The following is a 16,243-nucleotide window of genomic DNA, read 5'->3' on the forward strand; positions in this document are numbered from 1 at the left end:
GCAAGCAGGGGAAGTAGGAAAAAAGGAGACATAACAGTACTTTGAGCAATGATTATGTCTCTGACTGAGCACATTACATTTTGAGTAATTACTGGAAATGGATCAGAGCATTAACCTGAAGTTTCTGTCTTAGGTTTGAGGTCTCCCATACAGCCCCTGTCGTGCCGGTATCCTCTCTATATTTCAAACCTTCTTGACAGTTTTTACACTTTAAGATAGAAGTTTCGTCCATTGCTGACTGTGTATGGCCCCCTTCCTTTTCTCTTTTCCCTTGACCTCTTTCTATAAGACACAAAGGCACCCTATCTGTAGACCCTCAGGGACTTTCCCATATCCTTAGGGGAAAAAATGAGTAAAAGGAATCAGGAAATTGTGCTGAAAGTTCTTTATTAGGCAGAAGCCATACCCTTGAGGGTAGACATTATTTCCCCAAGTTCAGAAAATAGAATCTAGGGAAATATGGTCTTCCAATGGTCACCAAGAAATAGGCCAGGATCTCAATGGTACTTGTGGGCCAAGGCATTAGCCACACCAGCCACGACCTTCTGATAGGCGGCCTGAAGCTCCGGGGTGAATTCCTTGCCAAAGTGGCGAGCCAGCACAATCACCAGCACGTTGCCTAGGAGCTGTGTGGAAGAGATAAAAAGCAAGAGCATGGTTAGTAGAGGGACCCAGCTTAGAGTAAAGTCTCATCCCAAACTGTGCCCCTAGGGTATAAGCAGAAAGGTAGCTGAAGTGTAGGTGTTACTACTGATGTGAATCCATCCATATCAGCCTGAATTTATATTTAGAAATGTTTCTCTCTTTCTGCCTTAATGCAGAACGTGTTTTCATTTTTATTCTTTAGAACCATTTCAAGAAGCAATACAACATTTTATCCTCCTTGCTTCGAAAGGGAGAGATAAGGGGAAATTATTAGGTAACATTTTTTAAGTGGATAAAAAAAGAAAGTTTGTTTTTAAATTAGACACTCAAAATAAAGTTTGATTAAAACCAGAGAAGGCATTGCAGAGAACAAACAGGAGAGAACAAGAATGAATAAGAGGAGATGATGGCTGTGAGCAAACAGGGTAAAATAAACTAAAATAAACTAAATGGTCCCGAGGAGTCCATAGTGCTGTAACCAGAATACCTCTTCTCCATTCTAAACTGCATCCTGCCATTGAGCTCTCTCCCCATGACGCGAGCTTGACCATAGAAAACAAGAAGAAGGAGAACATTGAGGGTCCCATGGACTCACCCTGAAGTTCTCAGGATCCACGTGCAGCTTGTCACAGTGCAGCTCGCTCAGCGTAGCAAACGTGCCCTTGAGGTCGTCGAGATGCTTCAGGCCGTCACTAAAGGAGGCTAGCACCTTCTTGCCATGGGCCTTCACCTTAGGGTTTTTCATAACAGCATCAGCGGTGGACAGGTCCCCAAAGGCCTCAAAGAACCTCTGAGTCCAGGGGTAGACAACCAGCAGCCTAAGGGGTGAAAACAGCAAAAGGACAGAGGGAGTCAGCACCTGTCAGAATCTCAGGGGATTGCTCTGTCCCCACGTGCCCAGCTGCCATTCACTCTCCTTAAGCCTGCCTTGTAAGCTGGATACCTACCTGCCCAGGGCCTCACCACCAACTTCCTCCACGTTCACCTTGGCCCATAGGGCAGTGACGGCAGACTTCTCCTCAGCAGTCAGATGCACCATGGTGTCTGTTCGTGTAGTTGCTAGTGAACACGGTTGTGTCAGAAGCAAGTGTAAGCAGCCGCTGGCCTTGCTCTTCCTTTTATGCCCAACCCTGCCTCCTGCCCTCCCTGCTTCTGTGACCAGATTGGCCCAGGCTGGGGTGTGGTTCCACAGGGTGAGGCTTGAATGATGACAGCCATACCTCTCCTTGGCATTCCTGGCACTGACTCCAGGCCTTCAGTCCTCTCTCTGGGTATCTCCAGGTCCCACTCATTCCAGCAATACAAATTGCTACTAAAATCATCATCCTTGGCAAGTTTACTTGTACAATTTTTAGAATCACAATGTAGTAATCTCTTAGAGACTGCCTCCTCTATTTTCTTAGTACACAAATGAAGAATCTGAGGTCCAGAATGTGGAAGGGATTTGCCCACTGTGATTCAACTTAAGACTCTATGGATGGATCATATCCTGTGCCTTCAGAATATGCAAAATTATTACAAGGACAGCATGGATAAAACCTCTGCCCTAGTTCTAAGTATGTATCTCTTTTCTTCTCTTGATTGGAATTAAATCCTTCTGGTAAGAAAACAAATATTCATTCATTCATTCATCTACTCATTCATTTTTTTCTTATTTATGACCAAATAAATAATGATAGAAAAATAGAAATATGAATCGAGAGGTCCTGTGAGATAGTTCCTCTATTAGGGTTTGGGAATCCATAGATGAAAACAGAGATCACTCAGTGTAGTAAGAAACACAAATAAGTAAAAAATTGATCACAACTCCAAGGTTTTAGTAACCCTGAGGGAAGCAATGTTTTCAAAGACTAAAGAGAGGCATATAACTTGTTTCTTCCTGGACTGACGTGGGAAAGGGTTTGGGAGAACAGAGAAGCTTCTCCGTGATTTAAAAGGAGGGGTAAAAATGTGGAAAGGCATTCTAACCTTGGCTCAGATTATTTCTTTTCCTCCCCTAGGCCACTAAGAATGCTGTGTTTATAACAATTTCTCTTATTTAAATTCATCACCCATTATTCTATTTTCTCTATATATTTTTGTTTGTTTGCTCCTTCTTTTACTAAAATTTATTCCTCTATATGTACAGCTCTTCCAATATTCCTTCTTCCTCTTTTTTCTCCATGTAATAAATCCTGTTAACTTCTTAGGCAGGAAAAACTTCTCTATAAGTATAGAGTTTTGCTTCTTACTATTAAAAAATTCAATGAAAAAAGCAAAAGCAGCAAGCATTTCTGAGCTCAGCATATGATCTCAAGTACCTATTAGTTATTTTCCCTACTTTTCCTCATCTCTACCTTCTGCATCTTACCCGCTTCCTGAATTCTCATTTCCTTTCAGTAAGGAAAGGGCCATACAATTTTTACTCACCATGTTTCTCCTACCTTAGAATCTCCTGATTCGGGTACCTTGATGTCTAGAATCACCTTTCTCTCTCCTTTGTCATCATTGGCAACACATATTTAACAAAAATCTCTCATCCTTTCATCTCTAAGGCTCTGAAACTCCAACTAAAATAATTTTAAGTGAACTAGAAGAAAAGGACGTCTCTATTTCTAATTGTTCCAAAGAAATACATAAAATTCCCACTTTCATTGCTCCATTTTCCAAAATATTTTCTCCATCATTTCTAGATAAATAAAGATTCCTCAACCCTTCGACCTGTCCCAAGCCCCATCAAGCACTTGTGAACAAATTCACTCTGATTATTCTCAGACATGTAAGAAAATCTTGGTTCTTGTTTTGCTATCTGGAGGTTAGGGCAGAATTATATGCCCAAAAAAAAAGATTATAGGGGTAAAAAAGATAGAATTTCAACATTTTCAATTTATATTCATTCTTTTCTAAAACCTTGAAGCAAAGAGGATCTTACTATTGTTCTATCCTTGGAAAAAAAATTTTACATGTTGACTTCTGGGGAAAGATGTCTTTCAAATGTCTTAAATGTTAAAAAAAAAAAACAACCAAAAAAACCAACCCCACATTTGGTTTGACCTTTAGGTTTTGAGTTTCATTTTATTCAGCTGAAACCTCTGTTAGCTTTATCATTGTTTTACATTTGTACTCTTTTCAAGACCCTATTTCAGACTTCTGATATCAGAGGTCAGGCATATGTACGTGAAAGGACCACTTCTGGGGAAGTTTGGACATATCTTTTCAGGAAACCTGTGTCATGGAAAGCTCATGGAACTTACTAAATAAGAGTATAGAATATGCCTATATTTTCCTGTAAAGAGCCAAATTGTCAAGGCTACAATTTTGCCATCTTGACTGACAGAAATAGCACCTACTTAAAGACTTCCCCTACCATTTCTTGTTCTCAGAGGTGGTTTCCTTAAATTCTTTTGATTCTAATTTTAACTTAATTAATTAATTTTAATTGAAGTATAGTTGATCTACACTATTATATTAGTTTCAGGTGTACAGCATAGTGATTTATTTAGTACTTTTATAGATTATACTCCATTAAAAGCTATTACAAGATAATGGCTATAATTCCAGTGCTATACAATATATCATTGTTGCTTATCTATTTTATACATGGTAGTTTGTACCTCTTAATTCCCTACCCCTTTCCTGACCCTCCCCTCTCCTCTCTTCCCACTGCTAACCAATAGTTTGCTCTTTATATCTGTGAGTCTCTTTTTCTTTTTTTATATTAATTTGTTTGTTTTGTTTTTCAGATTCCACATAAAAGTGACAACATACAGTATTTGCCTCTCTCTGTCTGACTTATTTAACCAAACATAATACCCTCCAAGTCAATCCATGTTGTTCTTATGGCTGGGTAATATTCCATTGTATATATATACACCTAAATTCTTCAATTGTGTCTTCTTTTTCTTTTTTTTTTTTTTTAACATCTTTATTGGAGTCGTGTCTTCTTTCTTACGCCGTCCTCTGCCATGGATGGCCTATGAGCCACTCTTTTGTATGGACAGCTGTGGCATCCACCACCATCCAAGTCTCAGGGCAAGAGTTGCTGCTTTGTTTCACCGTTGCTGCTTGGTATGATTAAAGAGTGAAACAGCTTTCTCCTTCTATTACCATAACCCTGCAGGGATAAGGCTTCAGGTTGTAATAAGGCATCAAAAGCTCAGACATACCAGGCAAATATAAGGAAGAGTGAATAGTGTGATAAATGGTGTATGTGCAGAGCCTCAAGCTCAAATCCAGGTCAGCACTCAAAGGTTCTGGAACACTTCTTAGGCCCACTGACGCCTTCATCACTGTGAGCTAATTTGTACTCTGTGAAGGGATCCACAGCATGTTTTCTCTACTTTGATTCCAGCCGCAGTGAGCACTAAACACACACACGCATGCCCCTCCACACACACACACATGCTACAAGTCCCCGAGAGAGAGTTTTTTTTTTCTTTTTCCTTTACTCCAGTCGGTCAAGTTTAACTAATTCCAAATGTTCTATACCAGGATGGGCCTAGTCTGAATACAATTAAGAGGATGATTATTAACTTTCTTCAAGAGGATCATGACATTCATCCAGAGATATGTGGTTTTATCATTTGTTTAAAAAAATACTTTTCAGTTAGAACTCTTTTGTACATGCTCTAGTGTTCAATTTTAATTCCCCGAGTAGACCATTTCAGCAATCTAATCTATATTTTTCTGGGTAAAGCAGTTATTATTTACTTTTCTCTCCCAGATACACAGTATCTTAGTTACCTCAGTTTTGGCATTCTTCCAAAAATAATAAAGTAAAATAAAATATAACAAAATAAATTAAAACTAAATTAAATAAATACAATTAAATAAAACAAAAATGCTCCATGAAGAGCAGAACTCATAGAAACAGAGGTCATACACACAGAATAGTTTAAGAATAGTATGGTTTAACTCATTTAAAAAGAAAAAAAGTCATATTTCTTTCTATAAAACAATAAATTCAGTATAACCATAACTTTGATAAAGGAATTATACTCTAACTATTACAGAACAGGTAATGTCTCAGTTAATAACTTCCTTATTAATAATTCCTCTACTGGGCTCAGATTTTCATTCAGAATTAGCTTTGTTTACCTCATAAGTGGGCTATGGTACTGACATATCAAGAGCAAAGGGACACTTTCCCAAGTTAAATTTGGAACTGTACATCTTTAGAGGCAGAATCTTGGCTTCAGTCTGGAAACCGTTTACAAATATGTAAGGCATTAAATCCTAAAGCTAAACCTTCAGGGCCCTTCTCTGAGGCTCAAGAGATGTATAATCTAGAATATTATGCTGAATTCCCTTGACATTAAATTAGTTTATTTTAAAATAATTATGGAACATAATGCACAGTATTAGTTACTACCCTTTCTCGCTCATCTCCTTTCTTCTCCCCTCCCTCTTCTCCCCTCCCTTTCCCTCTCTCCCTGACTCTCTGTCTCTGTCTCTCTCTCTTTGCCTCCTCTCTCTTTCCATCTCTCTTTCTTCCACACACATACCCCATCTTCATTAACACGTACTGAACATAGGCTATAAAGCAACATGGTAGCAGAAAATAGAAATAACCGTTGGGTAAATTATCAAATAAAATTGAAATCAAATATTAAGGAACTAATTTTACTTTTAGACTTTTACGGAAGCTCCACTTTAACACGGAATGAAAGCATATAAGAAGCTGCCAAAGTCTCCTTCCATCCCTTGACCTCCTCACTCCCGATGTGGAGACACCAACACCTAGTATATAGTAATCGTTTGAGCTTGATCCAAGTCTTATCCCAGTGATGTTCTCTTGAATTCTCCAGGATTGGAGATTTTCAGGCCCAACTTCTTGTCTAGGTTCATTGGCCAGTTTCACAGGTGAAGGAACAAAAGAGAGTAGTAAGTTTTTATATATTTTTTTATTTTTTATGACCATTTACAGGGAAGAAAGGTACTTTGTTTCCTCATTTCCAGATTGTGAAACCCACAGCCTCTGTTACCCTCTTTCTTTTCTTTTTTTTTTTTTTAATTTATTTATTTATTTATTTTTGGCTGTGTTGGGTCTTCGTTTCTGTGCGAGGGCTTTCTCCAGCTGCAGCTGTGCGCGGGCCTAGCACTGTCGCAGCCTCTCCCGCTGCGGAGCACAGGCTCCAGATGCGCAGGCTCAGTAGTTGTGGCTCACGGGCTTAGTTGCTCCGCGGCATGTGGGATCTTCCCAGACCAGAGCTCGAACCCGTGTCCCCTGCATTGGCAGGCGGATTCTTAACCACTGCGCCACCAGGGAAGCCCACCCTCTTTCTAATCTTCTGAAAATCTCTTTGTCTCCTAATGTCTGATTCTTATGATGACTTTTCTGTGCTCAGGAGTGGGAAAGGAAACTTCCTAAAATTTTCCTGAGGCTCCTCTGCTTCTGGGATGTGACCAGGTGGTTCTTAAACATACTGTTGGGATGTAAAGCGTTCTCAGTGCCTACTGTGTACAATGACCTGAGAAGGAACAAATAGTACTTAAAAAATCTTCTGCCTTCAGTTAATTCACAATATAGTGGTGAAACAGTAAACTGTAATGCATTGTCTATAACCTGGTAGTAAAACAGAATTATTATAAAAACACTTTTTATAGACGGAAGCAACATATTCTGTTTCAGGTAGTCAAGTAAGCCTAAAATTAATCAACAGGAAATGATATAGATTTAAAGAAATACATATGAATTAGAAGGTTCTCGAAATCCTTCTAATGTTACATTTGACAAAAATAATGCTCAAAGATATTTCACTACCTATGATGACACAGCAAATGTCTGATCAGTGGTTTATTTTCCTATATGCTTCCTCAGTAGTTTACTTTCTTTGTGCATTAACACAAAGAAACTCTACGCAATGGTCTATTGTTTGGATTGTCCTCTACTCCCAGGAATTCTAAGACAAGAAATAATTATTCATTCATTGATTATTTCATTTAATAAATATACATTTGCTGTCTATGGAGGACCTACTATAAAAGGCACAGTAGTCACGTAGGATAGTACAAAACACGCAGAAACGCTTACACAGCATGGAGGGTGGGTGTGCTTGATAGGAAGAAATGTAAAAAGTGGGTGAAGGTGGGGGTTGTATGGAAAGATTTTCTTAGGCAATACTGGAGAGTTCATTGAGACTACGGTCAAAAGATATGTGAGCAGGTGGTATGTGAGCACTGAACTTTACCTCAAAAGGGAGGGTAGGGTTAATTTTGAGGTCTTTTGGGGCAAGTGAGAGAGGGAGGTTATGCCTTAGAACGGGAACATCTGAGGTAGTATAGCATTGCTGCCTACAGCATGCAAGCAACGGAAGTAGGAAAAAAGGAGATATAACAGTACTTTGAGCAATCATTATGTCTCTGACTGAGCACATTATTTTTTGAGTAATTACTGGAAATGGATCAGAGCATTAACCTGAAGTTTCTGTCTTAGGTTTGAGGTCTCCCATACAGCCCCTGTCGTGCCGGTATCCTCTCTATATTTCAAACCTTCTTGACAGTTTTTACGCTTTAAGATAGAAGTTTCGTCCATTACTGACTGTGTACGGCCCCCTTTTTTTTCTCATTTCCCTTGACCTCTTTGTATAAGACACAAAGGTACCCTATCTGTAGACCTTCAGGGACTTTCCCATATCCTTAGGGAAAAAAATGAGTAAAAGGAATCAGGAAATTGTGCTGAAAGTTCTTTATTAGGCAGAAGCCATACCTTTGAGGGTAGACATTATTTCCCCAAGTTCAGAAAATAGAATCTAGGGAAATATGGTCTTCCAATGGTCACCAAGAAATAGGCCAGGATCTCAATGGTACTTGTGGGCCAAGGCATTAGCCACACCAGCCACGACCTTCTGATAGGCAGCCTGAAGCTCTGGGGTGAATTCCTTGCCAAAGTGGCGAGCCAGCACAATCACCAGCACGTTGCCTAGGAGCTGTGTGGAAGAGATAAAAAGCAAGAGCATGGTTAGTAGAGGGACCCAGCTTAGAGTAAAGTCTCATCCCAAACTGTGCCCCTAGGGTATAAGCAGAAAGGTAGCTGAAGTGTAGGTGTTACTACTGATGTGAATCTATCCATATCAGCCTGAATTTATATTTAGAAATGTTTCTCTCTTTCTGCCTTAATCCAGAACGTGTTTTCATTTTTATTCTTTAGAACCATTTCAAGAAGCAATACAACATTTTATCCTCCTTGCTTCGAAAGGAAGAGATAAGGGGAAATTATTAGGTAACATTTTTTTAAGTGGATAAAAGAAGAAAGTTTTTTTTTTAAATTAGACACTCAAAATAAAGTTTGATTAAAAAAGGAGAAGGCATTGCAGAGAACAAACAGGAGAGAACAAGAATGAATAAGAGGAGACGATGGCTGTGAGCAAACAGGGTAAAATAAACTAAAATAAACTAAATGGTCCCGAGGAGTCCATAGTGCTGTAACCAGAATACCTCTTCTCCATTCTAAACTGCATCCTGCCATTGAACTCTCTCCCCATGACGCGAGCTTGACCATAGAAAAGAATGAGAACATTGAGGGTCCCATAGACTCACCCTGAAGTTCTCAGGATCCACGTGCAGCTTGTCACAGTGCAGCTCGCTCAGCGTAGCAAACGTGCCCTTGAGGTCGTCGAGATGCTTCAGGCCGTCACTAAAGGAGGCTAGCACCTTCTTGCCATGGGCCTTCACCTTAGGGTTTTTCATAACAGCATCAGCGGTGGACAGGTCCCCAAAGGCCTCAAAGAACCTCTGAGTCCAGGGGTAGACAACCAGCAGCCTAAGGGGTGAAAACAGCAAAAGGACAGAGGGAGTCAGCACCTGTCAGAATCTCAGGGGATTGCTCTGTCCCCACGTGCCCAGCTGCCATTCACTCTCCTTAAGCCTGCCTTGTAAGCTGGATACCTACCTGCCCAGGGCCTCACCACCAACTTCCTCCACGTTCACCTTGGCCCATAGGGCAGTGACGGCAGACTTCTCCTCAGCAGTCAGATGCACCATGGTGTCTGTTCGTGTAGTTGCTAGTGAACACGGTTGTGTCAGAAGCAAGTGTAAGCAGCAGCTAGCCCTGCTCTTCCTTGTAAGCCCCACCCAGCTTCCTGCCCTCCTTGCTTCTGAGAGCAGATTGGCCCAGGGCACAACACAAGTTCATTGGTTTGGGGGAAAGTGAGATGCACTCTTGTTCCTCAGTTCCCTTCATCTGTGATTGGCTGATCCAGTGTGTCAGGACTCAGAAACCCTGCTCTCCCTGTACTTACCTCCCAGCTTCATTTTCTTCATCAGTAGCTTCTACAAATATACTGCCAGTCTCATTTATGATAAATGTTTTAGTCAACATTGTGGAATGTATCTTACAGTTTAACCCATCCAACTCTTTCAATTCATACATAAGAGAACTAAGACCTAGAAAGCAAAAATTTTATCAAGTTGACTCTATATGGAGCTTCACTTTGTTTCTAGATATGTTTATAAGTGGTTGGAATGGATAAATATTTTGCCATAGATTTAACTTTCTTTCTCCTTTGTATAATACTTTGGGTCACAAAATTCTTTTTTTTCCCATCCCTTCATTGAAATAAATGTCCATTAAGTGAAAGAAAAATAATAAATATTGTCTCTCTACCACCTACTGAAATAGGTTTGGCGAGCATGGATTATAATGGGAACAATTTAATGAGAAATAAAGAAAAATATCTGATACCTATTGCATAAGTATTTAAATGTATGATGTGACTAAAGAGAGAATGCAAAGGAATTGCAAACAAGATTTATCTTATTCAGCCTGCTAAAGTCTGAGAAGGTTTCTGGGAAAACGCCAAGTGCAGAAATTTCCACAGCTGGGTCCTCAAGAAAAAAAGTGGAGTTGGACCCAGGAATGAAGATTCAAAGCGAATTTCACTCTTTTCTCAATTCAAAATAATACTACAATGATATACAAATATATACCCACGAGCATAGCTGGAAGGAAGGAAGGAAGGAAGGAAGGGAAGGAAGAAGGAAGGAAGGAAGGAGGGAGGGAGGGAGGGAGGCAAAAAGGAAGGAGGGAAGAAGGGAGGGAATGGAAGGGAAGGAGGAGGGAAAAGAATATAAAGAAGAGGAGAGATTGACAATTCCAAAATTTCACAAGGCTCTAGATAAATAAAATTTTTATACTTTGCTAACGATAGTGTAAAAACAGTATAACTGCTTTTGAAAATATTTGGTGGTGTCTACTGAAGCAGAATATATGCAGCACCTATGACCTGGCAATTATACTTTTAGATATACAGAAATGCTTGTTTGTGTGCATCCAAAGACATGTATAGGAATGCTTGTAACATCAATATGCCTCAGAATCTCAATTCAGTAGCAACTTAATTGTTCCTCATTTAGTGGAATAGATAAATTATGATATGGTAAAAGAATGAAATATTATACAACAATGAAAAGAATCTGTATCACATGCTGTAATACAGATTAATTGCACAACGTAATGTTGATTAAAAATTACCAGGGACAATAATTCAAATTATATGATTTATATATAGAAAGACGGACAGTGTGACTGTGATTCAGATGACAACGGGGGAATGTTATATGATAGGAAGTTGCTATGAATGATCTTTACACTATGTTACAGTTTCTTTTTCTTTAACTTGAAAGTCAAAAAAAAACTATTGAAAAATTCAAGGACTGGAGTGGCATGATTTGATTTGTATTATTTTGGCTTCAGTGGACATGGGGGTAAAATAAATGAGAGACAATAGGATGATATTGTATTAGGGAGGGAAGTAAAAGCATCTTTATTTTCAGGCTTGAGCAATTGATGATGTGATAGTCACTAAGAAGGGGAACACAAAAAGAAGCCTCAGTTAGCAGGAGTAAATTAGGAAAAGATCAGGAGTTTGGTCTTGGACATACTGTATTTGTTGTAGTTTTGAGCAATCCAAAATGAGATATTAAGCAAATAGTTAGATATCTAGTGCTGAAGCTCAGAAATAATGCAATCAGTTCAAGAATATACAATGAAACAGGGCACAGAGGAACAGATCATAATGCATCATATAAACCACTACCACTACCTTTTCAAAAATGACAGGCAATGCACTTTACAAATATCTCCTTGAAACCTTGGAATGTATTTGTGGGGTAGGGATAATTATCCCATTTACAAACAAGGAAATTAATTCTGAAAAATGTTAACTAAATGTTTCAAGCCATTGGGGCAATCATTTGACCTTGTCTGTTAATCCCAAAGCCCTGGCTTTTCACCTTATGCCAGGGACTTCAGTACAGAAATTTGAAGTGATTTTTACAAAGGTGGCTATGCCCATTGCCAGCTCTAAGTAAGAGACATCTACGTTTTTTCTTCTTCTGTCAATAGATTTCCTCTTTTCATTCACTAGACAGGGAACCTGGCTATCATCCATGACTTCTCCACTCTCTATTTCACTATGTTTCAAGTCCTGCAGCATCTTGGCCACAGTGGTCCTTTATTTGATTTTTTTCTTAGTTCCACTGCTCCTGTCAAGTTTAGTCTTTTACCTATCACTTCATTATACTCACAGCAAATTCCTATGCCCAGATTCAGGGTAGATTCTGCCTTGTCAAGTCTATGCCCACACATGGATCAATTTCCCTAAAATACCCTATTCATTATTTCACTCTGCTGTGCAAGAAACCTCACTGGTAATTTTGTTTGCAACAATAGCTTCTTTTCTTGCTTTTTCTGGTCTCTCTAGCAGATTCTCTAATTTTATACCACCCCACTGCTTTTTTTTTTTTTTAATTTTTTATTTATTTATTTATGGCTGTGTTGGGTCTTCGTTTCTGTGCGAGGGCTTTCTTTAGTTGTGGCAAGCGGGGACCACTCTTCATCGCGGTGTGCAGGCCTCTCACTATCGCGGGCTCTCTTGTTGCAGAGCACAGGCTCCAGACGCGCAGGCTCAGTAATTGTGGCTCACGGGCCCAGTTGCTCCGCGGCATGTGGGATCTTCCCAGACCAGGGCTCGAACCCGTGTTCCCTGCATTGGCAGGCAGATTCTCAACCACTGCGCCACCAGGGAAGCCCCACCCCACTGCTTTTAATGGGCCAGTTTCTCCTCTGTCAATTAGACCTGGCATGCTGATTCTTGAATTTGTCATTTTCCCTCATAAATGGTCTTTATCTCTACCAAAGGCTTAATAGAATTAGAAATGTGTTTCAGGTCACAGAGCTACCAGGTGATGACAGATTCAAACCAAAGCTGTCAGTTCATATGCTTTAGGGATGTTGCCTTCATTAGTACCATTGAAGATGCTAGGAAAAAGTTGAGAGCAGAGTCCTTAACTGGGTCTCTAAAAAGTACCATTTTCACTGTATTATAGCTGCTAAAAATATGTTTCTTATATTAAATAGAAGTGAGCTATAGTCCAAAAAGAACTCTATCTTGAGTTTATACAAATAACAGCCTATACAGGTCCCCTACTTTGTGTCCTAACAACTCACTATCAATAATCATTTTGCATCTCTCAAGAGTAACTCCATTTCCTTCCTTTTTCTAAAGACCTTGTCCAACTCAAGAGTCTAGTTTCCCATCCTAAGAGTAATTACCCATTGAAGCCACTCTTATCCTGTAGAATCTTATAAGGGTCCCTTCTCTATCATCCCCAAACTCTCAATCTCCAATATTCTCATTCCAATAGGAGTGCTTTCTTTTAGCCGAATCAACTTATAAAAGATAAAGACAGAGAGAAAATACAAGGATATTCCTTATAGAGCATGACTTTTATTTTATTTGTATTATATAGGAGTTAAGTCTGGAGGCAGGGATCTCTCCCTCCACCTTCAGGAGATGGACTGTTGGGACCCAGGGCCCTCAGGTAGGAACCAACATAGTTGGCCAGGCAACTACTGGTACTTTTTGGCCAGAGCATTAGCCACAGCTTCTGTCAGGTTCTGCCAGGCAGCCTGCATCTTTCGGGTAAATTCCTCGCTGAAGTGGGTTGCAAGACAATCAATATCATGTTGCCTAGGAGGTGGGGATAAAAAGAAGATAGTGCATAGTGAACAGAATGTCTCAAGCTGCCCTTACAGCGAATAGATACAACATCCATTTCCTTCTTGATAAGAGGTTGAGCAACTTTCATTGTCATGCTCCCACAAAAGTGCATCATTATATGCTTGACATTGGCTTCAGTGACTCCCAGCCCTGAACCCCCATTGTGTTCTATCCTTCTCTCATTTTCCCTGCCAACTTCCGACCCCAGAGCATTGCTATGGATTGCTTCTCTACTTTTTTAGAAGTAGGATTATAGTGCTGGGGCTTGATACGCATAGTCTAAGTCTTCAGATATTGCATACATTCAAATTGTTTGGACACCCATTTGACAAAGAATCCAGTGCTTTGTATACAAGAGCATTTCATCATTGCTGGAGTTGAGAGGAGAAGGGGCAAACCATGAAAACGTCGCTCTTACTTTGCCCTGCTTACTCCTGGTTCAAAGCTCAAGAACCATGCAGGAATGTGTTCATCGATTTTTATAGAAAATTTCAGTTATCAAAGGCAAGGTGTTCTTCTCCCTGGCTCAATTTGTATTCTCCAGGCCAAACTATTTAGCTCACTTTTGGCCAGTATTCTTCACGACATTTTTTTTTAAGAAATATCAGATGGCCAGTGGCCTCCACTGGTCATAGCGTAATTAATTACTCTACTTGGTCTTACCTTTGACCTTAGGAACAACCTAACTACCAAAATCAAGCTTTTTCCTGAAATATTACCTCCCAAAAATACCTCTATAGGATAAGACTGTGTTCCCTACTGTAACCACAGCACAGATACCTAGATGAAAGAACAAAGCACAAGCATGCCCAGAACTCACCCTGAAGTTCTCAGAATCCACATGCAGCTTGTCAAAGTGCAGCTCACTTAAATGTGCAAAGGTGCCCTTGAGGTCATCCATGTGTTTAAAGGCATTTCCAAAGGAGGTCAGCACCTTCCTGCCATGGGCCTTGACCTTAGGGTTGCCCATTATCGCAGACTCAAAGTTAGCAAAATTGTAAAAGAACCTCTGGGTCCATGGGTAGACAACTGGGAACCTATGGGATGATCATAGTCACAGAGCAGATGGGAAGTCAGAGTATGTAAGAAACCTGACCAATCCGTCTTTCTGGAACAATTTCTGCCTTTCTGCCCCCTGTCCTACCTGTGTCCAGCGCTTACCTTCCCAAGCTCTCACCTCCAGCCACCTCTACATTCATCTTGGCCCACAGGCTAGCAACCACCTCCTTCTCCTCAGCAGTAAAATGCACCATGGTGTCTGGGAGCTTACTGGTGATCACTAATGGGCCAGAAGCAAGTCTGTGCTGCTGCTTCTCTGCATGGCCTTTTATTCCTCATCTCTTGTCCCCAGGCCCTTACTTCTCCCAATAAAATGAGACTATTGTTCAAAGGTGGGTTGTCACCACCAGGGATGGGACTTGGGCAAGGGAAGGTCAGCGAGATGGACATTTGTGTCTCTGATAGTGTTGGGTGGCTCTATCAGGGGGATTCTGCTGTCCTCTCTCCTACCATGTACCGTGCAATTCATATCTCAAGCTCCCTGCTACCATCCCTGCATTGACCATAAGGCATAAATAGAATTAGGAAGAGTAACAGTTAGAACTCTGTTGAGCATTGCATCAGGTGTTTACAAGACATTGTTCTTCTCTTCAGCCAGGTATAGAAGAAGTCACAGCTCTTCTTGGTTACCAGTGCTTCTAAAGCTTATATGGGGCTCATAATTTTATAGTTCTTGTAACCAAGAAAGAAGACCCCAATCCAGAATCTGTTTAGAAAAAAGATAGGTAAGAACTGGGTAATTTAGAGAAAAATTGAGCATCACCCCATTGTTGTTGAGTTCTACCAATAATATATGCACTTGCCTGAATAATTTTTTTTCACTCTGATTATATGGACAAGTGTCTCTGGCCAATGCATGTATCTATGCATTTGTATCAGAGAATACACAATTGGCTGTTGGGGAAACAGGTGTTCCTGAGTTCAGTGAAGAGAGTATTAGAATTCTCCTTGGCAATGGCTATGGAAGAATGGAGTTGTCTCTTGTATGCTGAATCCACACTCTCTGGCTGTGTGTAACTTTTCTTCATATCTAATCAGGCAGAGGCAATCTTCACTGACAGTACTCCACACACCACTGCCACTGTGATCTAAGGTACTTTGGTCTCATGCATCCAAATAAGCATTTACAGGACTAGAAAAGGCACACTTGTAGTGGGAGAGGGAATGGTTCATTTTGTTTCTTTATTTCAAAATTTGTTTTCCTACATTTTGACCTCCAGAAAGCTGGTTTGTTTGTTTCTCCCTGAGATCAATCTTACAAATATATATACATATAATAATAATAATAATAATAAATAATCTCCATGTGTATTTACAGAGGTACTCTAAAATTTAAAGAGTTCAACCCAATATATTCAGTATATTATAGATGAATTTCTACTACTAGAAAATAAGTCCTTTCTGTCTATTTGATATAGCAAGAGGCTTTTATCTATTCAGCTTGGAAAACACTTAAATGTAAAATGTGGATAAAAATTACTAAGTTTCTGGAAGCTGGTTTACCATGACAGACATGATTATCTGTGAGCTCTCCATCCAAAGCTGTGTTAATGTGAGCA

At 39.9% G+C, this 16,243-nt stretch overlaps 3 protein-coding genes across 3 annotated transcripts; all 3 read right to left on the reverse strand.

The window, feature by feature from the left end:
* Positions 1 to 373: 373 nt before the first annotated feature.
* Positions 374 to 1,752, reverse strand: LOC118900153 (hemoglobin subunit beta). The gene is made up of 3 exons (XM_036862429.1): positions 1,593 to 1,752; positions 1,241 to 1,463; positions 374 to 626 (listed from the first exon to the last, which is right to left on the reverse strand). Exons 1-3 carry the CDS (start codon positions 1,682 to 1,684, stop codon positions 498 to 500), a joined length of 444 nt encoding a protein of 147 aa, XP_036718324.1. The 5' UTR covers positions 1,685 to 1,752; the 3' UTR covers positions 374 to 497.
* A 6,607-nt stretch (positions 1,753 to 8,359) lies between these two features.
* On the reverse strand, positions 8,360 to 9,670 carry LOC118900152 (hemoglobin subunit beta). Its single transcript, XM_036862427.1, has 3 exons — positions 9,515 to 9,670; positions 9,163 to 9,385; positions 8,360 to 8,552 (listed from the first exon to the last, which is right to left on the reverse strand). Exons 1-3 carry the CDS (start codon positions 9,604 to 9,606, stop codon positions 8,424 to 8,426), a joined length of 444 nt encoding a protein of 147 aa, XP_036718322.1. The 5' UTR covers positions 9,607 to 9,670; the 3' UTR covers positions 8,360 to 8,423.
* A 3,804-nt stretch (positions 9,671 to 13,474) lies between these two features.
* Positions 13,475 to 14,878, reverse strand: LOC118899523 (hemoglobin subunit epsilon-2-like). The gene is given in 4 exon segments (XM_036861300.1): positions 13,475 to 13,572; positions 13,575 to 13,602; positions 14,446 to 14,662; positions 14,787 to 14,878. Coding segments are annotated over 4 exon segments (435 nt in total).
* Positions 14,879 to 16,243: the final 1,365 nt, after the last annotated feature.

The sequence above is a fragment of the Balaenoptera musculus genome, chromosome 8 (assembly GCF_009873245.2).
Source record: "Balaenoptera musculus isolate JJ_BM4_2016_0621 chromosome 8, mBalMus1.pri.v3, whole genome shotgun sequence".
NCBI lineage: Eukaryota > Metazoa > Chordata > Mammalia > Artiodactyla > Balaenopteridae > Balaenoptera > Balaenoptera musculus.